Here is a 26,625-nt window from a genome sequence, read left to right as displayed (position 1 = left end):
AATGGATTTTTTAGTTTACGATTTATATGCATAGATCCATGATCCATAATCTTAGACATATTTTGAAGCTGCACGATTGAATTTTTTCAGAATTTCTTTCCACCAATCGGCACAAACTTTTTTGAACAATTGTCAAATTCTGCGGTATCCAAAGCGAATAAATCTTTTTGACAACCAAATTTTTATGCAATATTGAATGTATGCGAGTGGAAATAATGCCCAAATATGCCTCAATGTCGCGGTATGTCACATGACGATCTTTCAATATCAGTTTACGCACAGCATCAGTACTTCACAAAAGATTACTTTTTTTAATAAAACCTATTCAAGTTCGTATATTGTATAAATGGAGATATATTTATTTCAGAAAAATTTTTTTAAAACTCAAATTACTTATAGATTTATTGGAGTGGTTAAAATAAATTGTCAAATCAAAGCAAAAAATTTAATTTAATTTGTGAATAAAGTTGATTTAATCTAACTGTAAACTGTAACTTATATCGATAGAGAGCTAACTACATAAAACAGCATTCGCTAAATAAAAGTCAGTTCATCACCAAACGGTATTTCTAACTGCTCATTCTGACCGCAAATAAAATGTCAGCCATACCACGACGAGAAATATGCCGGAAAAACTGATAAAGTACAAGAAGTTTTTTCATACTGCAGTAGAAACCTCAACGTGGTACAATAGTACTAGAAATGTATCTGGTTGGAAAACCCTTGCCAGAAGCGATTCAAAGTCTGTCTGAAATCGGGCCAGAAGTGAATGAAAATTCGATAAATCATACAAAAAAAAATGATATGATACACGCGTGAAAATTTTCTTATACGCTTTTAGGGACCTCAACCAAGAGCGGCGAAATCAAAAGTTTTTGAATTCGATATTATTCGTTTTGCTGCCCCAAATAAAAAAAATAACTTTGATACGTTGAAAACTCTCTTGGTATTTTCATTATGTATTATATATAATCATTTATTTCATTTCTACAAACATAATCTACATTTCTTAATACTAAAGTAAAAAATGTATTTATTTGAACGTATATAGATTTATCAGTATTTGAAATTTAAATAGACGCTCTGGATGTACAAACGTAGGCGCGTTATCGCACTGAAGGAAGATTGGTGGCCCGCGGTGTGATGCGCCAAAAACTGTGAGCGCGTCTTAAAATCGGACGCGCTGTACAAATATGAAAATACTCAGCTAGTTTTTATCGTATCAAGGTGATTTTTTATGTGGAGTAGTAAAAAGAGTTTTTGAATGGCATCATGAAAAAAAGGTTTTGAATGTAAGGACTTTGATTACTTTTGATTTGACATCTACATCGACATTGCTCAAATTTTTCCGAAGGTTTTCCGACCTGCTGGTACTATTTCACCGTTCTTAGTTAAAGTCCCTAAAAGCGTATAAAAATTTTCACGCGTGTACCATATATTTTTTTCGTATCAATTTTCACTTACCAACTTCCAGTTGCTTCTGGCAAGGGTGGTTTTCCAACCAGCCCGATATCTGACATTACTGCACCGCTCGTAGTTAAGGTCTCCTTGTAGGTTTTTCGGTATTGATTTTCCGGAAATTTCTTCTGGCGAGGTTTTTCCAACCAGATACATTGCACTATTGCACCGCGCTAAGTCGGGGTTTCTACAGTAGTATGAAAAAACTTACATGCGTGTATTTCATCAGTTTTTCCGACATATTTCTCGTCGTGGAAAACAGGCTGCCATTTTCATTTGCGGCCAGAACGAACAGCCACAAATACCGGTTGGTGATGAACTAACTTTTATCTAGCGGTTTACGAATTCAAACGTCGTGTACCAAATCGATGCTGTTTTATGTACTGGGCTCTATTTTACCATAAAAAAATTAAAATTGAATCGATTTACATAATCATTATATAACAAGCACATCTAAAAATCTGTGTCTAGAAGCAAATAATATGTTTATATACCATTCGGAATTAGTTACATGACAATGCAATACCCGTTTTATGAACTTATGCATATTATAATAAAAAAATGAAGAATTTATTACAAAACATATGTATAAAAAAATTTGTATTTAGAATACTTAACAGCGACTAGATTAGGCACTTCAATTTTAAAAAAGATATTTTTACCTATATAAAATATGTAAAAAACACATATAAACATCTTCTAGACAGAGACATGGTAAAAATACGATAACCTACATAGGTGACTTCTAAATCTTAAAAATGATTTAAAAACTTCATTTATTCTTCTCTTGTTTTTGTTCAATGACAGATTTAGCTTGTTGTACTTCCGGTTTTCTGTGAGCACCATCACAGAATGGACGGTTATTTGTCTGTTTGCAAACGCAGAGTGAATATTCCTTAGTTTCGGGTACCCTGAATTTCAAAGGCCTAAAATATGAAGAAACCACATACAGTTATGGAAAAAATATTTTTGAAATAGTAATATCAAGATAAAATTTTAATTACAATCTACGAGTGTAAGTAAAGTCAAGTTGCAAGGAAACAAGAATAACTTCGATACCGTATAATCACATTAATAGTTATTTTTCTACAATCACTTATGAAAAAGATAGATTGCACACTCATTTTCACCTAAGAAAGTAGCTTATTTCACGTATGAACTAAAAAATAACAAAACATACATGTATTGAAATGCTTCGTTTTCTTAAGTTTATATGGTTTCGAACGATAGAGGGAATACGCGAATTCAATATGAATCTAGCCGAGTGCCAAAAGGAACAAAGTCAAATTTAAGAAGACTGAAGAAGTGGACAATATGATTTTTTGAGGTTATATTGGTGTTTACAATGAAAATTGAGAGTTTGTTGTGATTTGTGGTCAAATAAATACTAGTGTCTGCAAGATAATTTAAACATTAAAACATTAAAATTAAGTGATTACTAATACTGGGTAATGTATAAAGTAGTTGAAAGAAAATTTATTCTCCATATTGAAGGAAAACATTCTTCATCTGACTGTCTTGATTTTACTAATAGGTGAGTTAAAAGTTTAAAAATTATGTTAAGTAGGCTGTAGTAATAATTGTCAAACACACAAGCAGTCATTTTGTAAAATTGTAAGTATTGTGCTGGCAGAAAAATGGATTCTAGTTATTTTGAAAATACTCCTCCAGAAATAATAGAAGATGCTAAAAACACTTCTCTCAAATAATTGCCTTCAATGTCTAGAGTAAGGTATCAATGTGCTTATGATCAATTTATTAAATGGAGACAAAGAAAACAAATAAAAAGTTTGTTTTCTGAGAAAGTACTTCTGACCTATATGAATGAATTATCATTAAAAGTACAAAGTCCGACTTTGTGGACACATTACTCAATGTTGAGAACTACTTTAACTGTTGAGCATAATTTTGATATTTCTAAGTTTCTGCAATTAAAGGCATTCTTAAAAAGAAAAAATGATGGCTATAAACCAAAAAAAGCCAATGTCCTGTCGCAGCAAGAAATAAATAATTTCGTAGAAACAGCTCCAGATGATTACATTTATTTACAAAAGTAAGCAAGTTTAATATCTATTTTTACCTTCAAGGTATGAGTACTTTTTATTATTTTAGGTTACCACTTATCCTTGGTATATCAGGAGCAAGCCGAAAGCAGGAGCTCACACAATTGACTATAAACGATATAGAGGATTTGGGTACAGCTACTGTGATAAAAATAAATAACACAAAAAACTAGATGTCCAGAAAATTCACACTTACTGGACAGTTTTATAATATATTTAAAAAATATACCAATCTTAGGCCACCAACCTATAAACTAAGGTTTTTTCTCAATTATAAAAATGAAAACTGCACCCAGCAAGTGGTGGGTATAGACAAAATAGGCAGAGTGCCAAAGATAGTGGCAAAGTTTTTAAATCTTCCGAATTCAGAACAATATACTGGCCACATCTTTAGGCGTTCTTCTGCAACAATTTTGGTAGATGCAGGAGCAGATCTTATTGCATTAAAACGCCAAATAATGAATGCCATTAGCAACACAAGTACATTAAACAAAAGTTTAATGTACTAAAGTTAAAAGTTGCAAATAGAAATATTGAACATAGTGTTGAATAAAATGCTGAACAACATACTGACACTGTACAACCCCAAAACCATGCAAGTTTCTGTAGTTCACTTATACTATAAAGTAGCAGTAGTATACTATTTTTCTTGACAGTCTATCTAAATTTTAGGTCTGTTTTGATAGAAAATTAGTTTAACCCTTAACTACCACGGCCCGGTCATATTTGACCTTACACGCTGCGAATCATATATTTAACTAATCTTGCGTAAACACTAAGTAGTTTTTGTTAATCGTTGGGGAGTTACAGCTGTTTATGATCAAATTTGACCCACTTATGGTTCAATTGTTACATAAAAACAATGTATGAACAATAAAAAATGGCGAGTTCTCGCAATAATAAGTGAGTTTTGACATAAAATAAATTTGAAAACGAAGTACCCACAACATACTATGGATTTTAGATTAAAAATGATGATTTTTGAAATCAAGTAATTCTCTCTCTAAGCAAGATATGGGAGGATGAAGATAATGAAAGAAACGTTTATAATTTGACAGACGTTTGGCGGAGGATGAAGATAATGAAAGAAACGTTTATAATTTGACAGACGTTTGGCGATGGCGTGATGGCGATTTTTCGGATGGAGAGGATATAACTAATACCATAAATTTTTTAATAGAAAAAATAGATATAATTGGGCGAAAACCACCCCCTGCCCTATTAGGGGCGCGAAGACAATTTCGTCAGTCACTTACCTGGCGTTATACGAAAATCACAGGATATTAGGCCACAATAACGAATTCAAGTCTGAGAATGTCTTATTGATGAGTATAATAGTCGAAAAAACTAACGAAAGGATCACTGAGATAGCCACTAAATACAATACATATCTTGCCAGTATACCAAGCATTAGATATTATTGAAATGAAAGCGTTTGTTGGCCTATTGTATTTAGCAGAGGTTTTCAAATCCAATGTCATTGAATAGGTTTTACTTTTCACTTTCTGCTGTATGTTTTGAAAAAAAATACACAAACTGAACGAATTGTGAGTGGAGACACACTTTGCTACAATATCCAATATTTTTGATAAATTATTTAAAAACTACAGTTGTGGTGAATATCTAACCATAATAAAATGCTAATGGCTTTCAGAGAACAGTAGAAGAATGAACCTAAAAACTAAACCAGACAAGTACGGAATCAAAATGCAATCTTTAGTGGACTCTAAAACTCATTATCTCATAAATGGCTTCAAAGATACTGGCAAGGGAACTCATAAAACAAATCCAAGAAAACCAGCTACTCTTACATTAGACGTTTTGGTTCTCATTTCACCAATATCTGAAACCAACAGAAACATTATTTCAGATAATTGGTTCTCGTCTATGGAGTTAGTAAGGGAACTGACAAAAAGTAATCTAGCATACGTCGGAACCGACAGAAAAAAACAGGCGAGAAATTCCTAATGAATTTCAACCTAAAAAAGACAGGCCTTCTAATTCTCATATTTTTTGATTTGCTAAAAATGATACTTGTTTCTTTGTACAAAAAAATCGTGCAATGTTGCTAGTATCATCAATGCATTACACAGACACCATCATAAATATAAATGAAAAGCCAAAAATGTTTTTTTATAATCAGACAAAGGAAGGAGTAGATTCACTAAACCAAAAATGTGGGTGCTATAAAACTGGAAGAAAGACTAGGTCTCACAAGGTATGGTTTAGAATTTTGGATATTGCCAGTATAAGTAGCAATGTTATTTTCAATAGTGCTTTGAGTTTTCCCTAACGTTTAAAAATTCATGTCTCTAAAAATATTAAACTTATCGCGGAAAGTCATAGGACCTTTTTTATTTCCGTTTAAATAATATGACACGGAGCTGTCCCATGGCAACATGGATTTATATTATAAGTAGGGCAATTTGAAGAAGATCGCATAAAAAAATTGAAGTGGAATAGTTTTCGATACGTCGATTCCTCCAAGACTAACTACCTATTTATTGATGTTAATTGTTACAGTGTTTTGACAAATATTGATTTCTAATTTTGGAGTGAAGTAATTTTTAGATTTAGTGACTCTATTATTAGGACTATTGGAACAAGAAAAATTTTCAATATTTGTAGAATTTGCATTATTTTATGAATTTTCATGAAACGTTGTTGCTCTGTTAGAATTTTTTCACTAGAGATTAGGCCACGCAAAATACCATTTATTGTAGAATAACTGTCATTTTTTAATTCTAGTTTGATAATAAAAACATTAAAATTGTTAGCTACACCGATCTGTGTAAAATAACTTCAAGAGTTTAAGGTATTAAAATGTAAAATTGGTATTTCTCCTAACAAAAGCAAATATGAAAATTAAAAATGTACGGATTGTTTGAAAATTAAAAGTTATAATTAAAAACAAATATTTGTTTCCCACTTATTGCTTCTTATATTAAACATTTATAAAAAGATAAAACGAATAATACATAATGTGAAAATATATGTTTAAATAATGATAACGTATATCAAATCTTTCACGGCTAATAAGTCTTATGGTATTCTTTAATACTAATATGTATTAGATAATTTAGAAAGGTTATAGTGACACTATAAATAAGTATTTTAATAAGATTACAAAATAATAACACAATTTCAAGTGATCAAAATATAACTAAGGATAATAATTTTCAGTTTTCAAATTAAACTTTACTGACTTTAGTAAAATCAAGCCTATTCCGTTTATTTATTTTGTATTACGAAAAATTTGTTTACTAAACTTGGTCTTCTATTTTTAAATTACTTCTTTTAAGCTAGTTGTTAAAATAAGCAATTACGGTAGTTTTATACATATATACATATTCTTTGTTAATCTACACAAAAAACAAACGTTTTGGAAAAAAATTGAAAAATGTTTGTTTATTCATTTTCTATCTCACTTAAAGATTTCATATGTTTTTCCCACTTCAAATGTTATCATAAACGCTCTAGAAAATTGAATCCGATTTCGATTAATTTTTTTTAAATCTTCGTTTTTTTGACGAATTTTTGTGAAATAATATAGGAAATATATCAATTAAAGATTTTATATGGTTTTATGACTTTAAATGTGGTCTTAAATGTGGTCATAAATGCACTTCTTGAGATATAATCGTTCAGAACTTTTGTGAAAGCATCAAACTCATATGTTTTTTTTTTGTTACTCTACAAAGAAAATGAAAATCACATATTTATTTATTAATTTTTTACAAAAAATTTTTATCGTTAATAATGGTACATAGTCAAATTATAGTTATTTCTTTGGTCTATACGAAAAAAATGAATATTTACAAAAAAAATTATGTACAACTGATGATTCTTGAGTGTTAAGTAAGTTAAAATAATACTTTGACTTCAAAATTTTATATTTTTATGTTTAATGGCAAGAAAAATATAATCTATTTGTGTTTTAAACAAAAAATAGATAAAATTTTCAATGAATGATCTTAAAATGACAAAAATAAAAAAATTAACTGTATATTATATTAAAAATAAATAAATCAATTTTTAATATTATCTTCAAAAAAATCTTGTAACAAAAAGAGTCAACCTTAGTAAGATACCATTTTTTTAATGGTGAAAATTTTCTATTTTTCAAAATTAACTGATTTTTTATTCATATAACTTTAATGATTACTTAATGAAAAAGGTACAAACGATTATATGTGAGAAAAGTTCAATTATAAAAGAAATTGTTATTATTTTTAATTGTAAAAACATGATAAATCAACATTATTGTATATTTTTTTCCATTTGTTTGTTTTTATTTAGATTATGAAAAAAAATATAACAACTTCATTTGATTATTTGAAAAAAGTTAGCAACAAATATACGTGAATGAATGCATTTTCATGAACATTTAAAGCTCTGAAATGATTATATTTTAATTTTTTTATTCCCATATTTTTTTTTCGAAAATTTTAAAAAAATTTATCGAAATCGGATGATTTTTCGATGTTCTAGAGCCAAAAACGAGCAGACCACGAAAGTATAAAATAACCGCAATTACTTATATATAAGAAATCTTAACACAATAATATCATTCTGATGGTAATGATGAAAAAATAGAGAAGAAGAAAACTGAAATAAATTTAACTGTACTGTTACGAACTAGCCTTAAGATATAGACCATGAAGCCGGTCTAGTGTTAATAGAATCTAAAGTTTTGCGAATTCACCTTGTAATTTTTATCCTAGATGGTCTATGTTTTTTATATGACGACAAATCTTTGTATTGTTTTTATAAGCTGTTTACATGTTGCGACTGTTCTTATGGAGAAAACTTCTGAGAAAACCTTTTTATTTGTTTATGGCATTCTAGAGATTTAAGAATCTAAATTATCCACACATGTGCAGACAAAAAAAAGTCAATTACAAACTTTCGACATTTACTAGTTTACTACTTTAGTATTTACTGATTATTTGGAAAACGGAAAACAGGCATGCCGATTTTGTTGCCGAATGAAAAACAACCGTCCGTTCATACAAATTGAAAATTCGGTAGACTTAAGTGGAAAAAGCTTACAGTAAAATAATTTTCTCAAAAACACGTTACTATTTTCTCAACACACCCTCGAAATTATCAATAATTTGTATCTTTTAAAACAATAACGCTTATCTATTTAGGTCAACAAAATTCTTGGTATTTGTAAAACAAGTAGAATATTACTAAATTTCAAATAAAATGAAAAGATATTCATAGCACCTCCTAATTTTGCTGTTTTTAATTAAAATAAACTTCTTCGTTTAACATATAGTAAGAGAGATTAGAGACAACAAATATTAAAAATAAATTTTGCCAATATGTAGTTTACTATCAACACCACAGGTTTCTATATTCATAACTACGACAAAGTAATACAAATTCATGACACTTGCAAAACCAATACAGGATAGGATGGACCATCGAAGTAATATAAAAATATTACATACACATTTTTTTATGAAAAAAACAAGCACTCGAGTGGTGCTTTGATTTGCATTGAATTTGATTGATCTTTAACAGACAGGACCAGATTCTAAGATGCAAGCCAGCCATCTTTGTAAAAACTTCCATCCCAATCCAGAATGTTTTCAAGATCAGTATTGATGGTGGTGATCTGTTGTTTTACGAGTTTATTGGGGCGGTTGATTTGAACGATGGCAGCAGTGTGCTATAGTCGGCAATTCTATAAATCGGGTTTGTAGTTCGTTGATGGACAGGAGAAAAAGAGTAGGTGACCAGATGTATCTCCGGGGAACACCAGCGTGAGGACGACAAACCTTATGATCTTAATTTGTTTAGAAGGTTGACATGCCAAACTTTGTGAAAAGCGTTGGATATGTCCAGTGAGACTGCTCTGGATTGCCTATATTTCTCTATAGCTTCAGTCCATACGTTGGTGACATGGGCCAGGAGGTCCCCGGTTCATCTATGTTTACGGAAAGCATATTGATGCTAAAGATATCTCAGGATTTGCTGGTTATCGACTTTATCCACGTCCTTGACATTAGCTGAGACTAAAGCAATCGGACGGTAGTTGTTGGGTACCGATTTTTTTCTTTTTTTGGTATGGGTTGAATACCAATTTTCCAATCTGCAGGAAGAGACTCTTTTATATGATAGAGAAAAGAGTTTGTATAGCGGACTTGTTAGTTCAACTGCGGTATTCTTCACTACGATTGGTGATATTCCATCTGGGCCAGTGGGTTCATTGATGTTCAAGACTTTAAGAAGTTCTGCCAAATCTCCTTGTCGAAATTATATTTCTAGCATCGATGTACCAACTCCAGGCAGGCTGGGTGGTAGCTTTCGTCGCGAATCAAGAGTTGAATTTGCGGTGACTGCGATTGTCTCATCTTCTCCAGTCAATAGTGGCAATTTTTGAGTTACAAAAGCCTTGAGTGACTGTTTTTGTTACAAACCGGAAATAAGAAGTTGATTTTTTTAAAACTTCTGTGACGGACCTTCATCCCATATCGGAACAAACTTATGGTATTTTCTATTGTCAAGAGAAATCAAGTTATTACGATAGATAATGTTTTGATAAATATGAATTGTATAATTGGAGAAAGTGATTAATCGTTATTTTATGCAAATCACGGAATATGCCGAATGTTCATTCTGATATTGAATACATAAAGTTAAACTTGATTTATTGAGGGACAGATAAACTGACTAAAAATTCATGCTGCAATTTATATTAGGCACGCTAATGAAATTTTTCCAATTGATTTATTGCTACGCCAGGATAAGTAAATATTTTTGTTTCATTGTTAAGATACCACAATAGACTAGACAAAAAACAACTACACGCTAAGGATCATCTATGGAATTATTCGAAAAAATACAAGAAAAAGAAAACTTACGTAGCAACGAGTTTTTATTTTTATTTTTAAATGACAAATTTAATTTACCATGTACATATTACCATACATATTACCATGTATATGTGCCAATAAGTGGTAATACAACTATTTCGAAATTCCCGACCTGATTCACTGGTTTTCTAAAAATACGATAGAAACAGTTGAACGAAAATAAAAATAGTGTCGTTATAAGTTCGCCTGTATTGATTCGCCGACTTTCCGATGTGATAGGAAAAACCACTAAGTATAGATAAAATATATTTAGTGTTCTTGGAAGGCGATCGTTTTTTGTTAGTCAGTACCTTAGCTATTATTTTAAACTTTCATTCACTACTGAATATAAAAATGAATTTATAACTTTTAAATGAATCCATTAATTTCAATTTGAAAAATTCATTATCAAAAGTACAGAAACATGAATTCATTGAAAATAATTTGCCTTCATAACCAAAGTTATGTATTTTTTGTGAAAAATTAATTTCGCTTCGCATAAAATACAACTTAAGACCTAAAATGATCACTAGACTACCCCCAAAAACTTGAAAGTTTCGATATTGATAAGTGTCGTCCAAATTCTGATATAGAATATAGAAAGTTGAATAATTTTTTTCATAACCAATAAATTCCAATGCCGATACCATTTTCATTTTCACCCATCCACCAACACAATATGCAACTCTCAGAAGCAGTTGTAGACCGATTTTGAAAATTCTGTCCATTTAGTCACAAATATCCTTAAATTTGTTACTTATATACATTTATTACTATTATCACACATTTGTGCTCATTAAATACACGCCACATTCCCATAAAATTAATTACTTTTTTGATATTGAATCGCATAAGGGTAGCTCAAAAAACTCAAGTTAGCCTTAAGTCTTAATCATAACCCCTCCAAGATATGGGGTAAAATGTGCATTTTTATCTTGAGTAACGTTCGCGGTAGATAATTTGGACATATTCCGTATGTATTCTGAATATCTTCTAGACTTCTGAAATAGTACCAAAACTTCTTAGGATCATTTGTTAGCTGTTGCTCTACATTTCTCATGTAAATATAATGACTCCGACATATATATCTATCTTAATTTTGGCTCGCAGATTACTAAATTCAATGTAGTCATCATTATTATTGGTACTTTTACATTTTTGTAACAAATAATGTTCAACTTTAAAGTTACGAATAAAGTCATTGTTAAACCGTGAAGGTATTTTTTGAAAGATCTGGGAATTGTTTTAGGAACGCTAGCAGAGACTGCTTCTTGAATTTGATGACTAAAAATTTTCGCAAGCAATGTCAACGTTGTTTTGAACCAATAATTGATTCCAACTGATATTGAGCAAATCTCTGTAGAGCTGGGGGAAATTAGCCCTTGAAAATTGTACCTAGGATTCACTGGTGATGGAAATTACTCATTCGCATTACTTAGCATGATAATGATTTCAGCGGAGGGGTAAAATCCATCCTGATGAGTTAACGGATCAACGAATCTACTTACTGAAAGTTGATTACGACTGATTTATTAGTCTGTACCTAAAGCATAGATAACTCATGGTCCAGATACCATACATATACATGTTTAATGAGATATTTAATCGATAAAAGTGATATGTTCAGTAAGAAGTCATTGTAATTGTATTTTTAAATATAAAAATTTGTTAATTTGTTAATTTTTCACTTATTACATTCTTCTTCGTTTCTCACTAATTTTATATAGAATAACATTTTATTACAATAATTTATTAAAAAACGTTAAGTAGTAATTTTTCTAAAATCGGCGCTACTGGGCATTTACATTTGAATTTGATTGATTCTGAGAAAATGTTTAATAATAAAACATCACAGATTTTGGTCGCCCACCCAGACTATAGGTAAACAGAATTTATTTTTGTTTGACCTTCTACTAAAAAACAACTTCTAGTTATGACCAAAAAAATATGAATTCTACTTAACAAAGATGTAAGCAAAAATAATATAATTTGAAGAAGTTAACTTGTAATAACACCAAATGAGAATAAATTTTATAAACAATTTTTTCTTTCAATTAAATTCATCTCAAAATAAAATTAGCGCTAAACATAATATTATATATATGAGTTGAAAATGTACAGTCTCAAAAGGATGTATTTGTGCAACAAATATTAATCTTCACATGAGTTGAATAACTTAATTCACAACTTTGAAAAACTGTTTATTAACATACAATATAAATAAATAAAGTGGTTTCAATAATCTGACTACTGTTCTTGTTGAATGTTAAAATTATATATGACCATCTATGCAAGTTTTTGCTCTCTTAAATACTAATTCTATTGTATACAAAAACTATAATTAATTATATTTATGGGTGTCACGTCACATCCTCATCATTTCCGTGTATGAAAAATTTTTTATTCCATGTCAAATGTCAAAAAAAATGAGTTTTTGGCGATTTTCAGCAAAACGATAATTTTTATCAAAAAAATACCTCAGACGAAAATTATAGAAAATAAAATTATCTACAAAAAACGTGTTAATACTTTTTTTCCTACGAGCCACTGTTTCTGAGATATAACGATTCAAAAAGTTGTAAAAGTTGTCGTATTTAATGGTTTCACTTATATATTTTCAGCAACATCTTGGTCAATTAATAATTTATTTCATGAACTTATGAAAGTTCCAACCACTCAACAGAAATTTCATACAAATACTCACAAGTCTCAGTTCATATCAATGTTGTAATAAAAGTTACTGAAAATATATCGGTGAAACCATTACTTTTACAACTTTTTGAATCATTATATCTCAGAAACAGTGGCTTGTAGGAAAAAAAGTATTGATACGTTTTTTGTAGATAACTTTATGATCTACAATTTTCGTCCAAGGTATTTTTATGATAAAACTCACCGATTTGCTGAAAATCGCGAAAAACTCATTTTTTTGACCTTTGACCTTGAATAAAATTTTTCCATTCACTGAAATGATGGGGAACATTCAAATTCTATGTTCAATTGTATTTCACGCAATTTTGCTGATTTTCAGTTAGATGGGAATTTATCTAACTTCGAATGTCTAAATTTACCGAATTATAAAAGTATACAAAAAAAATTAAAACTTGTTAAAAAATACAATAATAATTGAAAACCTCAAATATCTCGGAAACGACTAAAAGCTGGAATAGGATTAGTAAATACAATTTGATTAGATTTTTTTACAGACCTTGACAAAATAAAGAAAAGTAATTTTTCATTTCTTAATGCTTGTATCAACGGGTCAAAATAAAATTTAGACCACACCTGCATCTCTAAAAATTCAATTCACATCGTCGGTTTTTTGGGATGTGCGCGGGATAATTTTAATCTCTTGAAAAAGGAAAAATTATCAACAGCGAGTATTATGCGGAAACGGCCGCATTTGGCTAAGAAGAAAGTGTTATTTCATCAAGACAATGCACCAGCTCACACATCCGTTATCGCAATAGTTAAACTTAATTAATCAAAGTTTGAATTGCTACCTCATGGTTACCAACCATACAAACATTTTTGTATGGTCATAATTGTGGAAAATTTAAAGTGCTACAAAAAGGTATTGAAGAACTTTTACCGTAAGATGTGAGAGAAAAGCTTGAGAAAATATTAATTAACCATCCCTGAAAAACCTCGCAAAGTTTCATTGAATTTTGTCCTTTTGAAACTACCTGTGGACTGCACTATTAATGGATTGATTAATTATTGTGACTAAAGTCAAATTTTTCATCAAAATTAGGAAAAAAATACATCCATGTTAAGAATGTGTTTCAAATGTGAAGGAGTAGAGTTGTTTTAGTACCTAAAAATTAAAATCAAAATTGTGTTCTGCAAGATTGCGGGTACACTGCACAAAGTGGAAAAAATATATAACTATTATAACTATTATAGTTTAAAGAGCATTTGATAAATCACAGAAGTGTATATAAATATATCAAAATCAACTCACCTCTGTTTAATCCATTTGAAAATATTCAAATGGCTTCCATTACAATATGGTTGGTTACTGCTGTGTCCACAGAGACACCACCAATAGGTTTTGTCTAAATAAAAAACCAAATTTTTTTTTAAATGTCATTCAAGGAAAGATATTATTGATTTTAATTATGAATTTAGTTATATTTTGAAAGTAGTGTTAATTGAATTCATTATAGTATTCTCAATACCCATCTAGTACAACCACATTTTCATAACAGTATGTAAAATAATTATTAACTTTGCATAATATACTATAAGAAACTAAAATAATGAAATGTTGATATAACTCGTATTAATTACAGAGCCTTCTGATGTTATATCTAAAGTGAGGTAAGTTTCTATTTTTTTTTACAAAAAATTGTTAATACCTGCTTTTAGTAAAACTTTTATCGGTTTTTTGTCATGAATTATTCCATTAGTATATTTCTCATGAGATTTGATAGTTTGTTCTATAAGTACATTCTTGGGTGGTCCTACGGGTTCAGTAGAGTAACATGCCTGTATAAAAACAAACATATAAACAATGGATTAAAGGAAAAACAACAATTTACCTTCGGCAGATTATTCAGCGAATTTCTTACTACCCTTGATAACATCATCCTTAAAATTGGTAAGTATACTATATGAAAAAATATACATGTTAATCAATAAACCATACATATATTAATGAAATTTCATATTTTGAGTATAACATCTTCAATCAGTGATATAATATGATGTTTGGTCATTATTAATATCAACTGCATATTATACAATTATATATTTTATGAAAATTCACTTAGTTTTTGAAATATGTACCAAAGAATTATGTTCATCAATTTTTTTTATATTTTTTGTGTTTTAATCGAATTTAAATGTCAAATACATATACAAACATACTGAAACTCTCTCATATGATCAAATTGTATGAGATTGTATAATTAACTTTTATACTTCAATTTTTACACCTAATTCTATAAGGTAGTGACAGGAACTTCAGTTTTGAGAGGAAAAGATACATTTCCAATTGTTAAAAAGAAAACATGAATCTAACAATATTCAATACCAACTAAAATGTGTTAAATGAATACTTAGCTATGATTTATAATCATTAAAAGTGAAATTTTACGCATTTACTCATAATTTACTTGTGACAGTCAAGCCTATAAATTGTTGAATAAGTTTTTTAAAATTTCTCATGTTAAACTTTGATGAGCACCAATTTGCGCAAGTCTTGATTTTCAGACCTAAATTTTATACAGGAATTTATGCTATAAGGTACACTATCCACAAATTTATTCAATAATCTAAGTTTATTGCTATCAGATCCTCTGGTATATTAAATTTGTTCATGAGCTCTTAACAAATATGTTATTACTTTAGTATGAAATTATTGTATTTATTGACATGATTTTCTATTTCACTAAAATAACTTTAATATGGATGAACAAAGTTAAAATGTTTCAAATATTTAAGCAGATATAGCATTTACCTTCATCAACGAAAAAATTATATCCTATAATGGTTTTGATTATATATAGAATGCTGCAATAAGAAAGGTGTCCTTAGCAGTAAACATGTAACACCATATACCTAATTTTTATCTACAACTATATTAAAAAGCGAAACAATGAATTTAACCTTAAAAAGATTAAAAGTTGCTTAAGAATCATATTAGCGGTAAGTAATTAATTTGTTATCATCCACTTATTACTATACTAAATATTCAATTTAAAAAAATGTGTAATATATTTTCCACTCATGAATGAAAATCATAGATACTTATAATTATTTGATATTAGGTATATTCCAAAGTATCATTATTATTATATTATATCCTTATTAAACAAGTTTCAAGATCACTGAAAACATTAACGGAGTTGTAATTAAACTTCTTTTGATCACGATAATACCCCACCTTATTGCTTAACTAAACATTCCAACTATAAAAGAATCTCAAAATCAAGAAGTGCTCTAAGTAATTAACTTTTGTCTAATTGGAGATGGACACCAATTTTTTTTCCAATGAAATGAGGTTATGACATCACCTTTGATATACTGACTAAATAAATGCGGTCGACGATATAAGATTACACAAATTATACTAAAAATTCAAAGTTAAGACTTAACCATCAATTGTTTAATACTTTATTTCTATTGACGCCTTTATTTTTCATAGCAATACATTTTTTAAAACTGGTTTCAATTATTTTTTAAATTACAGTAAAAGTAGCATAGGTTCAGCGTTCAGGCTTGGCCATGAAATTATACTAAATTACAATGAATACTATTTGTATGCACTTAATATTTGAGACAAAAAATTTATTTTATGGATACTTATTAATGAAACTGATAACTCTCATTTAATACTATCATTTTTTCAACTTACTAAACTTAGAACTTGAAATAACAGTCTTAAAAACACTATCCCTTCACTTTGCTGGAACTAATATTAATTTTAGCGATGTATTGAATCGAAATACGGAATCGTGATATTGCTGCCAGCCAATTATTTATTCGATTAAATTAAAATATCGATATTTCGATTTATAATTTCAAATTTCAACAGTAATTTTCTTCAAGAAATATATATAAACAACTACTAACAACAAAAACAACTACAACATAAATTTCTAGGTTTCTTGTGAAAAAATCGAGAATATACTTTAAAATTACCGAGTGACGTGACTAATACTGGAATGTTCACATCGATTAAAATTAAATTTCTAAAATCTGGAATTTCCCACAATAAATCGAATCTATGCAGTGTCGGATCGTTGAGAGAGGAAAGGTAAATTAAGATAATAAAAAATAATATTTGTAAACTTTGATATTATATTCTCTCGCCACTCGCCACAGAATGTATTAAACGAAATATTAGGTAATGTAAAATAAAAACAATATTTTGAATGAAATAGTGAGTATTATTTACTCTATTCTAGATACAACCATGAAATTGAAATTATTTAGTACATACAGTGGGCGTATTATTGCTAAACGCATGTACAGAAGTATTAGAAATAGTTTTTTGTATTTTGGGTTTTGGAAGATTACGGTCCCAGAATTTAACCATGGATTCTGATGAAGTCCATCCCTGGGAAGTATGGGAAAATAAAAAAATCCCAACACCCCTACGCTTTGAGATATCGAAGTTCAAAACTCGAAAATAACTTACTGTATTTGAACGATTAGTGTGGTTAAAGCTTACTTGAGTCTTAACGAGGATAAAATAGAAAATACATTGCAAGTTTTGTATAGATAACGAGAGGCGTTCAAAGATACATATGAACACTTTGCAACTGTGGCAACCCTATGCAGTGTGCGATCTACGTTTTAATACCCCTTTTAGTGGTGTTAAGGGCAATTTGAAATATGAAAGCAAAAAATTCTACTATGTAAGAAACAATAGGATCCTGTTAATTCTTGAAGTTTCAGATAACATTTTGTTCTCATGCTCAAGAATCTCAATTTTTCAACAACATTCCTGTTAATTGCACTTTTTCATAATTCTAATGAGGGATAAGGAGGTTTACGAAGTTAGAATTTTTGGAACCGTTGGTGATATCAATACTGAACACAGTTTACACTACCATTACACAAACAGTCACAACTACACTGTCTGACGTAAACAGTTTACCTTAAGTTTCTGAAGACGATAAGTTGGTTATCGAAACGTGAGTCGGACGGCGTAATTATGAGTGTTGATGTAAACAGTGTGTTCAGTAAGGAGGTTTAGGGAAGTAATAAAAATTAGACAAATTTTACAAATTTATTTAGTATTAGTATCAATTTTGAACTTGCTTTCTTACAAAATTGGGCAAAACGAAAGCAGCTGAATGAATTTCATCATTATAAAATTTCAATTCCAATTCATCGATCTGTTTTGGGGTAAACTTGTACTTTGGTGTTTTCAGATCATTGTTCTCATCAGATGTTGCAACTAGATAACCTATCTGACCATCTGGATAACTGGGTACGCTTGAATAAGCATATTTGACAGTTTTGAAATGCTGCTTGCAATTTGCTACAGTTTTCTTAACGTGTGGAAGATCAGACCAGACAGTTCCAGCTTGACAACTTATAATACCTACAAAAAAAAATATTGATACAAAAAACTTTCATAACAATGTTTTCAGTCAACTGGATATACCAAAATGAAAAGAACATTGATATGGGTCAGTACGTTTAGCGTTGCTACTAGTAATATAAATATTAAAATTTGTCTTCTGAAGTTTTTCAAAGAGTTCATTTCACTAGTCTACGACTTCTGGTTATACCTGAGGTAGCTTCTAGATTTGTTTTTTTAAAAACCTTTTTTTATAAAACTTTTTATTACATTTTTAGAATCTACAATGAATTTCAATGAAACGATATTGAATTTTCCCACCAATAAACCTTTTCCCGCGAAAATCAATTCCAGCGGGAAAAACTCCTTGTTGAGAATCTTCACATTTATACTACTAAACTATGAAGGAATTGGCCCTTTGTCTTTAAGCTTTATTGAGGATGTATCTGAACACAACGATTATGATAAAAAAATTGTAAATAGGTTAATTAACCATTATCGGTTTAAGAAATCTCTATGTGAAACCACTTTTTCCAAACTCTAAGTGAAAAAAAAATTTACTCTGATAACCTTTCAATCCGGTTTATACAAAGGGATTGAAAGAAATATTCAACAGAGTGATTGATTTATAAAACCAACAATACATTGAAACAATTGTTGGGTAATCCTAAGGATAAAATTCCAAATTTGGAAAAGAGTGAAATTAGCTGAGAGGATTGTGAAGGGAAGTATATTGGGCAGACTAAGAGATCCGTTATTGTTCGGTTTAAAGAGCATATAGCTCTTTTAAAAAATTAACGAATAATGTTATCCAAGACAGGTTTAATTTTGTTCTGATTTTAACAACCTACCCATGTGTTTAAAATTGTGAATAAATTATAATATCAAGTCATGATTCTTTCAATGTCACGTTATGAAAGAATTATAAATTGATTAAATATTAATCGACACTTCATCCATTGTTGTTTCCATATCAAAAAACCCAATCCAAGAAATTTCTTAGTTTCGGAATTTTCATTATTCGAGAGAATTCTAATAGTTTTTGACTTAACTATTTATATATATGAAACAACCCAAAAGGTTTTATAGGCACCAGGCTTGGAATAGCTTCACAGTTTTCCTCCATTTATTTTTGTTCATGTTATGGTTGCTACATGCCAGTTCTCTATTTCTATTCTTCCCAGATCTTCTTTATATCATACTATCCATTTTTTGCATGGACGCCCTCTTTTCCTTTTCGCTCATTCTTCCCTTAGTAAGGATCCTTCTACCCAAATATCTTCGTCCATTATGGCTATATGCCCCACTCAACAGAATCTTTTTACTATGACTACATCTCAGCTTGATCTCTGCGTTCGTTCTTTTCCTGCACTCCTCCAAAAATCCTTCTTAGTACTTTTTTCTACCATATGTTTATCCTGTTTCTTCTTCTTTGTTCATGGTTCAACACTCTCTGTAATATGGCACTGTTGATTGTAAAACTGTCTTGTAAATGCGTTACTTGGTGGCTCTTGAAATATCTTTTGATCACAATATTACTTTATTTGTTTGCAAAAAATTATTTTTTTATGAAAAGCTGCATTTATTAAAATTAAAAGAACTCAAAATTAAAGATATTTAGACATACAAGAATATTTTGATTAAAATTATATTAAAGTTTTGAATAATGCAATAAAAACAGATTATTTAGTTTAATTGAATAAATCAAAATTGGAATTCTCTTTGCAAGTATAAAAATATTACCATTAGTTGTCAATATACATTTGATCATTACAAACTCTATGAAATGTAAAAATTTTCTCTAGGTGTCCTAAAAATCAATTCTAATGACCAAAATTTAAGGAACGGATTACTCATGATGTGAATTTTGAACTAACTCCTTCTCAATGCCATCAGCATATATTTATAAATAATTGGATCATCCAGCGATTCCATTATAAGAATATAAGACCCAAAAGAACTACTCAACTTACTCAAATAATATATGTAGTGGATAATTCAATAGAAGTGATACAAAAAAGGAGACTTGAAAATATAAATATCTAATAATTAACATACCATTTGGTTTAAGAGCTTCTTTTAGAAGTTTGTAATAAGATTCGGTAAAGAGATTCACAGCAGGTCCAACTGGATCAGATGAGTCTGTAATAATGACATCAAATTCATTTTTGTGGTTCTTCATATATTCGAATCCATCACAGATCTTTAAATCCACCTTTGGAGAGTTAAAGCCTTTGGCCATAAAGGGAAGGTATTTTTTACTTGCTTCAACCACCTTTCCATCTATTTCAACCTGAAATTATATCATTCTAAACAAAACAACATTGGTATCTTAATAATTTTTATTTGAATGAACTACCTTGATTTCAATAATGTTTTAAAAGATAATTTTTAGTTTATTAAATTAATGACTTCATATTCATACACTTACACTGAGTATAATTTTTACTTAGATTTGGCAATCTTTTTATTGAATTACCTGAACAATTTCTTTTACTGATGGGTGCTTTTGAACCTCCCTTGCAACACCTCCATCTCCGCCTCCAACAATAAGAACTTTTTGGGGATTTTCATGCGCACATAATGGAATGAAAGTTATCATTTCTTGGTATGAGAATTCATCTTTCTGTGTAGCTTGGATGATTCCATCTAAAGCCAAAGCCCTACCATTGTTTGTTCTTGAAAAATGGAATTGTTACATAATTGATCGTCAAATAACTGATTAATAAAAATGAAAAGCTGCCAGTTAAGAATAGGATACAACTAAACCAATCAACAAATAGGGGAGAATTGAATATCAAGTACAAATTATAAAGGAATTATAATACTAAAAAGAAAATTGCAATAGTACACATTGTACAAATTACTTAAATGACTATGTATAGTCATTCAAGTAAATCATTAATTTATGTAAAATTATGAAACAAATTAGCTAGAATTGAATTAATGAAATCTAATATAGATTTCTAAGAAAATATAATAATTATGGATCATTCCCAATTTAAATGTCTATACAAAAATAAAAAAATACGATAGTATTCAAATTTTATATATTTAACTCTACATTGAAGTGTTCGTATTTTAAATATTATAGCTCTCAATTTCAGTTTATCTAAATTAAGTAACTCTCTCAAACACGATTTTACCATTAATTGTAATTATCAGATCGATAAGAGAACAAAAAAAAACGAAAACGAACATTATTTAAGGATGCACTTTTTATATTTACACTGATTGAATCATTTGATAATTTTTTTAAAGTAGATATGAAAATTCAAAATAATTTATCCTTGATTTATATTTTAAAATTGTGTTATTAAACTACGCTGTAAATTAGTCATAAAACATGTAGAATAAGTACATATTTACTTACGATTCAAATATTAGAATATCTTGATAATCTGATTTATCCTTATACAAAACTTCTTTTACTTGCAAAGAAAAACATTGGCCCGGCCAGAGATCAGAAATTTCACTAAACCAACCTTTTCCAAGTTTTTCCATGTTAATAAAAAAGCCGGGTTTCTTTTAACAGTAAGTGAGAGACTGAAAAGATGAATTTTAACTATGGTTGAATTTCTAAATGTTATCTAAAATACTCTTGATAAGTTAAATAACTTGAACTAGGGATCACGGACACTTATGACTGATTTCCCAATTACCCAATGCCCATGTGCAAGAGTTTAGAATGAAGAGTTAAGGTTGAAAAGAGAAGAAGAGAATACATTAACCAATGGTAATTTAATTTTACTTTTATTACTCCAATAAACTGGTTTCATGAGACTTCCTGCGAATTAAATGCGATAGGATATTAGTCCTAATATTCGAATACTTTATAGATAAAAATTGCTTCTGAATATTAATTGTCTAAAAAAAAACTTATTTAAAAGATGACAAGTTCAATTATTTCGAACATAGACGTTACTTTGGGGTATCTCAATTACTATATATTGGCATTAGATTTAAATATAATATACTTTTGTATTTTAATTATATTTTATAGAAATAATGAATAATGAATGACGACTATATTAAAGAAATAGATCTTTCGGCACAATTAGCCCTTCACTTTATGAACATATTTTATAATTACATGAAATGCACTTTGACCGAAAATTACTAATACTTTAAAATAACCTAAAATAATAAGTGAGTAAATTGAATTGAAATTAAGTAAATCGTAACCGGAATTGATGCTCTAATGACCTAGAGAATGATAAAGATATAATTTTGTTTTTGTATCACAAAATTTGGAGATTGTGACAGACGTCTTCAATGAGTTTTGAAATTAGAAAGAAATAACTGTGACTTGCACATTTTATAATCATATTAAATTTTTGGTTTGTTATATATAAGGATGTCTTATGTCTCCTTATATCTCTGATAAATTTGATACATATTTGGATTTTCACCAAGATATACGATCAATAAGATTTTAAAACACTTTCTATCAAATTTTGAAGACAAAGTAGACTTTTAAAAATACCTTCCATTGTTATCTAGACATATCTCAATAAATTTTTACTTATAAATCCTAATGAACTAAATTTTTTCTTGACTGCATCAAATAATTCAAATAGTATGTTTATTATAATATATTTAATAATTGTTCTTGATGTGTTGCGTGTATTTGATGTTTGAAATATAAATTAAAAACCGTTAGGGCATATCTGACTTATTAATGATTAATGAGAATACGAGGGCTGCTATTTACATTTTTGGCCCAACAAAGAATATTCCTGTTCGAAACAAATTTTATGGTTTTCAGAATATTCTCCATCAATTTTTCCACGCGTTTCAAATATTTAAATCAATATATAAAATACTTTTTCCCCTTCGACTAAGGTACTTCAAAATTACGCTTTTACAACAAAGAAACGGCTCCTTTTCTAGTGTTGAAACTCGTTGACCATGCAGTTTATTTTTGATGTGCGGAAATAGAAAGAATTGATTGGATGCAAACTATGGACTTCACGGCGAATGGCCCAACAACTCAATCTTGTTGAATCAGTTCAAACACTATCAATATTTTTGGGAACAACGAGAGATTTTGACAGTCATCACGGATTTCGTCCTTAGTTTTTCAAAGTGTTGTGAACGTAGAATCATCAATATATGTCCTGTATCAGTGAAATGGGTCCCATTCCCAAAATAATCATATTTCTGCTTTTTATTCAAACTAAATTGAAATTTTATTTGCATAACGTTTTTGGTTTCTTAAAACATTATCAACAAATAGTAATACAGACGATCCTGTTTCTGAATAGTCTTCTTCATTGAAAGGTTAGTATTTAGCAATAAATATGTAGGAAATAATTTAGGTTGAAAGGTCTATTTGGCGGCTTCGATAAAGTAAAGGTAGGTCCTGTAAATAGAAAGAGAAAATAACAGAAGAACTAGAAAGACACGGAATTCCAAAAAAATTAAGAAAAACAATAGAATTATACTAAATAAGAGCGACATTAAAGTGAGATGCCAAGGCACAACATCAGAAAAGACACCAGACACCCATAAATAAAGTCGTCAATCAGGGAGATCCAATGTCACAAACGCTATTCAACATAATATTTAAGGCATCGTGAGAAACTTAGGAAAAAACAAAATATTTCCAAATAGCAATAATTATTTTCTACACTATATTACTACCATTTAGTTAAATATATTATTGAATTTGTATTATTAACTTAGTTAAATTGTTTGTAAATTGTTATTTTTCTATGTTTTCGCCACCCTTTAATTGACCCTTGGGCTGTGGTTTTGCAAACAAATATATATTACGTAAAAATAAATCTAACCTTGCTCTAACAAAGGGTTTAAAATGTAATATATCAATCAAAGCTTTTATTATTAAGTTCACATCGTCTAATTCAGACATGTGACTGTTATAAATAATAGGAAGGTAACGAACATTTTGAATTGATCCAAACATATTTTCTCGATTTATCAAATATTTAACAGATTTTTTTAATGGGAAAAAATCTACCCTTCTTTGTCAGGTATTTTTCCTTGAATAATGTTTATTTGATTATGAAGAAAAAACAAAAAGATAAGATAAAATATATAATTAACAAATCTGTAATTAATTCATTGACCTGATTTTCAGCTTAATCGAATATTAAAATCGATTATATTTCATCTTACTAATCGACCCGATTCCGTCATGCTTAGTTTCAGGTTATGTTCAATATTTGAATCGTCAAAAACTATTTGAAGGTTATGACCTGAAAATTAGATTTAAATATTTTGTATAAAATAGAAAAAATATCTAATAAATTTCTAGCATAATGGCTAGATATATAGCACAATTAATAATAGCAGGCACACAAGTTGTAGCGAGAGCTTTTGCACGAGCAGTCAAACAAGAGATAGAAGCATCCCAACAAGCAGCTCAAAGATTAGGCAACGCTAAAACAAGAACTGAACGAGTAGCGAATCAAAAATTAGGTTTATCTCTTGAAGAAGCTAAACAAATATTAAATATCACTAATTTAACGAAATCCGAAGTTGAAGAAAAGTATCAATCTCTGTTTAAAGCAAATGAGAAAACATCTTTGTACTTACAATCTAAATTTGTTAGAGCAAAGGAAAGACTTGAACACGAATTATCAACATCAGAAACAAACAAAGATAATCAATCAGAACAGGCAGACAAAAAAACGTAATAGTAGTTAATTTACTCTAGGTTTTATTTAAAATTTAGTTGTATAGTGATTGTTAATTAAAAATTTAAGAAGATTCTAAACATTTTTATTTTGTCCTATCGTAGAAGAAAGGAATATATAAAATAACTGATAGTTGTACCTTTAAAAAGTTGGTTATGTCTTATCGCAACTGGAACTGGAACCATATAATTAAAGAAATTAAAATTGATATAATAATAAGGGGTGAGTATATAAATTTTCTAGTTATTTTTGAATAATAAAGGCTCTTCTATTTTTAACAGTACATTGTTTCTCGCAACAAATTTGCTTCTAGAATTACGAAACTTGCATACATTTAGTTAATAAGAACTGATAAGTCTTTATCACTAAGGTGAAACTCTTTTCTTTTACACTCTAACTTAGTTTAATCACCAACCATCATTTACACTGCTCAATTTAGTCTTCTCATCTCAATCGGTTTGTGATTTTCACAATGGATCAGTCAGTGTGTTGAATTTTGATAAGCAAATAGGTTTTATTCACAGAAGTGTTGAAAATTAAAAATTGATTATTAAGACAGATTTCTCTAAGGTGGCATTCTAACTCAGTTTGAGCATTAACCATCATTTAGTTTCTTTACATTGCTCCATTTTGTCTTCTCATCCCAATTGGTTTACAATGGATCAAATTTTGATAAGCAAATGGGTTTTATTCACAGAAGTTTTGGAAATGTAACATATTGAATATAGAGATAGATTATATGAAAAATATGTGCCTTGAAAAGTGTTTGAAATATGGTGAAAATTTCTCTTTCTCCAGCAACCTGGATTTTTTAATTACTATATATTGATTATTAGTATAGTTTTTCGTCCTGGGGACGAGGCTTCAAAATTATAAGTAAATCTAAATTTTCATGGATGTAAATGAAATATATTGGGTAAAGTGCCAATACATTAAAGTAGAAAGCCAAAATAGTATGAAATTGACTTGAATCAGTTTGGCTTCAGACTAGAAGAAAAGTACAGGCAATCTTTGAAATAAATACTTTACAGTTGTTACCCTACAAAAATCATTTCCTTTTTGAATATGTTTAGTTGTTCATGCATGTATATGTACAGTTTGTATTTATTATTGGAAAAAGGCCAGAATATGAATTTAAACCACCGCTGGCTATAGATGAAGCTACTCACAGAATCTCACTTGCGTTTAGAAGTGATTGTTCGTAAATTTATGGTAATGGGAATTTTTTTTTCTCAATGGCATAAATTTCCGAACAAAGGAAAAAAATAGCCCTATGACAAGAAATGAGTTTATCTCATCTGAATTTAAGAAAAATCAGTTTATTGATAAAAAGGATACCAATGATAATCTTGGCTGAAGGTATAGTAAATTTTCGTTACAGCCACATAAAAAAATAGTAAAAAATTTTTCAAAAATTTTGAATTACCATAATTTTATTGTTAATAATACTAAAAGACATATGAGTTGTGCTAGTTTATTCCAATAGCATGTCAAGAAATTGAAAATATTAAATAGGGACCTTTCAAAGATGAAATATT

The 26,625-nt window shown here is 29.2% G+C and overlaps 3 protein-coding genes across 4 annotated transcripts; 1 reads left to right on the top strand and 2 right to left on the bottom strand.

Moving 5' to 3' along the window:
• Positions 1 to 431: 431 nt before the first annotated feature.
• On the bottom strand, positions 432 to 17,055 carry LOC130894960 (CDGSH iron-sulfur domain-containing protein 3, mitochondrial-like). Of its 2 annotated transcripts, none has more exons than XM_057802029.1 (5): positions 16,749 to 17,055; positions 14,932 to 14,999; positions 14,749 to 14,878; positions 14,352 to 14,445; positions 432 to 2,384 (listed from the first exon to the last, which is right to left on the bottom strand). In XM_057802029.1, exons 2-5 carry the CDS (start codon positions 14,977 to 14,979, stop codon positions 2,231 to 2,233), a joined length of 426 nt encoding a protein of 141 aa, XP_057658012.1. In that variant the 5' UTR covers positions 14,980 to 14,999; positions 16,749 to 17,055; the 3' UTR covers positions 432 to 2,230. The 2 variants fall into 2 exon arrangements, with proteins under 2 accessions (XP_057658012.1, XP_057658013.1); XM_057802030.1 differs by lacking the exon at positions 16,749 to 17,055 and adding an exon at positions 15,852 to 16,343.
• A 1,059-nt stretch (positions 17,056 to 18,114) lies between these two features.
• LOC130895342 (spermidine synthase) lies at positions 18,115 to 24,598 on the bottom strand. Its single transcript, XM_057802577.1, has 4 exons — positions 21,799 to 24,598; positions 20,905 to 21,103; positions 20,484 to 20,718; positions 18,115 to 18,446 (listed from the first exon to the last, which is right to left on the bottom strand). The coding sequence occupies exons 1-4, from the start codon at positions 21,927 to 21,929 to the stop codon at positions 18,145 to 18,147; spliced, it is 867 nt and encodes a 288-aa protein (XP_057658560.1). The 5' UTR covers positions 21,930 to 24,598; the 3' UTR covers positions 18,115 to 18,144.
• Positions 24,599 to 24,709: 111 nt separating this feature from the next.
• Positions 24,710 to 25,160, top strand: LOC130895343 (mitochondrial import inner membrane translocase subunit tim16-like). The gene has a single exon (XM_057802578.1). It carries the CDS (start codon positions 24,710 to 24,712, stop codon positions 25,085 to 25,087), a length of 378 nt encoding a protein of 125 aa, XP_057658561.1. The 3' UTR covers positions 25,088 to 25,160.
• Positions 25,161 to 26,625: the final 1,465 nt, after the last annotated feature.

Source organism: Diorhabda carinulata, chromosome 6, assembly GCF_026250575.1.
Source record: "Diorhabda carinulata isolate Delta chromosome 6, icDioCari1.1, whole genome shotgun sequence".
Taxonomy (NCBI): domain Eukaryota; kingdom Metazoa; phylum Arthropoda; class Insecta; order Coleoptera; family Chrysomelidae; genus Diorhabda; species Diorhabda carinulata.
Note: the sequence above shows the minus strand (reverse complement) of the source record. Positions and strands in the feature narration are given on the sequence as shown.

What these genes read in the sequence shown, in the direction of transcription:
- LOC130894960 (XM_057802029.1), bottom strand. Translation starts at nt 14,979, where the DNA reads ATGATGTTATCAAGGGTAGTAAGAAATTCGCTGAATAATCTGCCGAAG. An exon ending in CGCTGAATAATCTGCCGAAG is followed by an intron (nt 14,879 to 14,931) that starts GTAAATTGTTGT and finishes GTTTTTATACAG; the next exon opens with GCATGTTACTCTACTGAACC. An exon ending in AAAAGTTTTACTAAAAGCAG is followed by an intron (nt 14,446 to 14,748) that starts GTATTAACAATT and finishes TTTTTTATTTAG; the next exon opens with ACAAAACCTATTGGTGGTGT.
- LOC130895342 (XM_057802577.1), bottom strand. Translation starts at nt 21,929, where the DNA reads ATGGAAAAACTTGGAAAAGGTTGGTTTAGTGAAATTTCTGATCTCTGG. An exon ending in GATATTCTAATATTTGAATC is followed by an intron (nt 21,104 to 21,798) that starts GTAAGTAAATAT and finishes CCATTTTTCAAG; the next exon opens with AACAAACAATGGTAGGGCTT. An exon ending in AGAAGCTCTTAAACCAAATG is followed by an intron (nt 18,447 to 20,483) that starts GTATGTTAATTA and finishes TTTTTTTTGTAG; the next exon opens with GTATTATAAGTTGTCAAGCT.
- LOC130895343 (XM_057802578.1), top strand. Translation starts at nt 24,710, where the DNA reads ATGGCTAGATATATAGCACAATTAATAATAGCAGGCACACAAGTTGTA.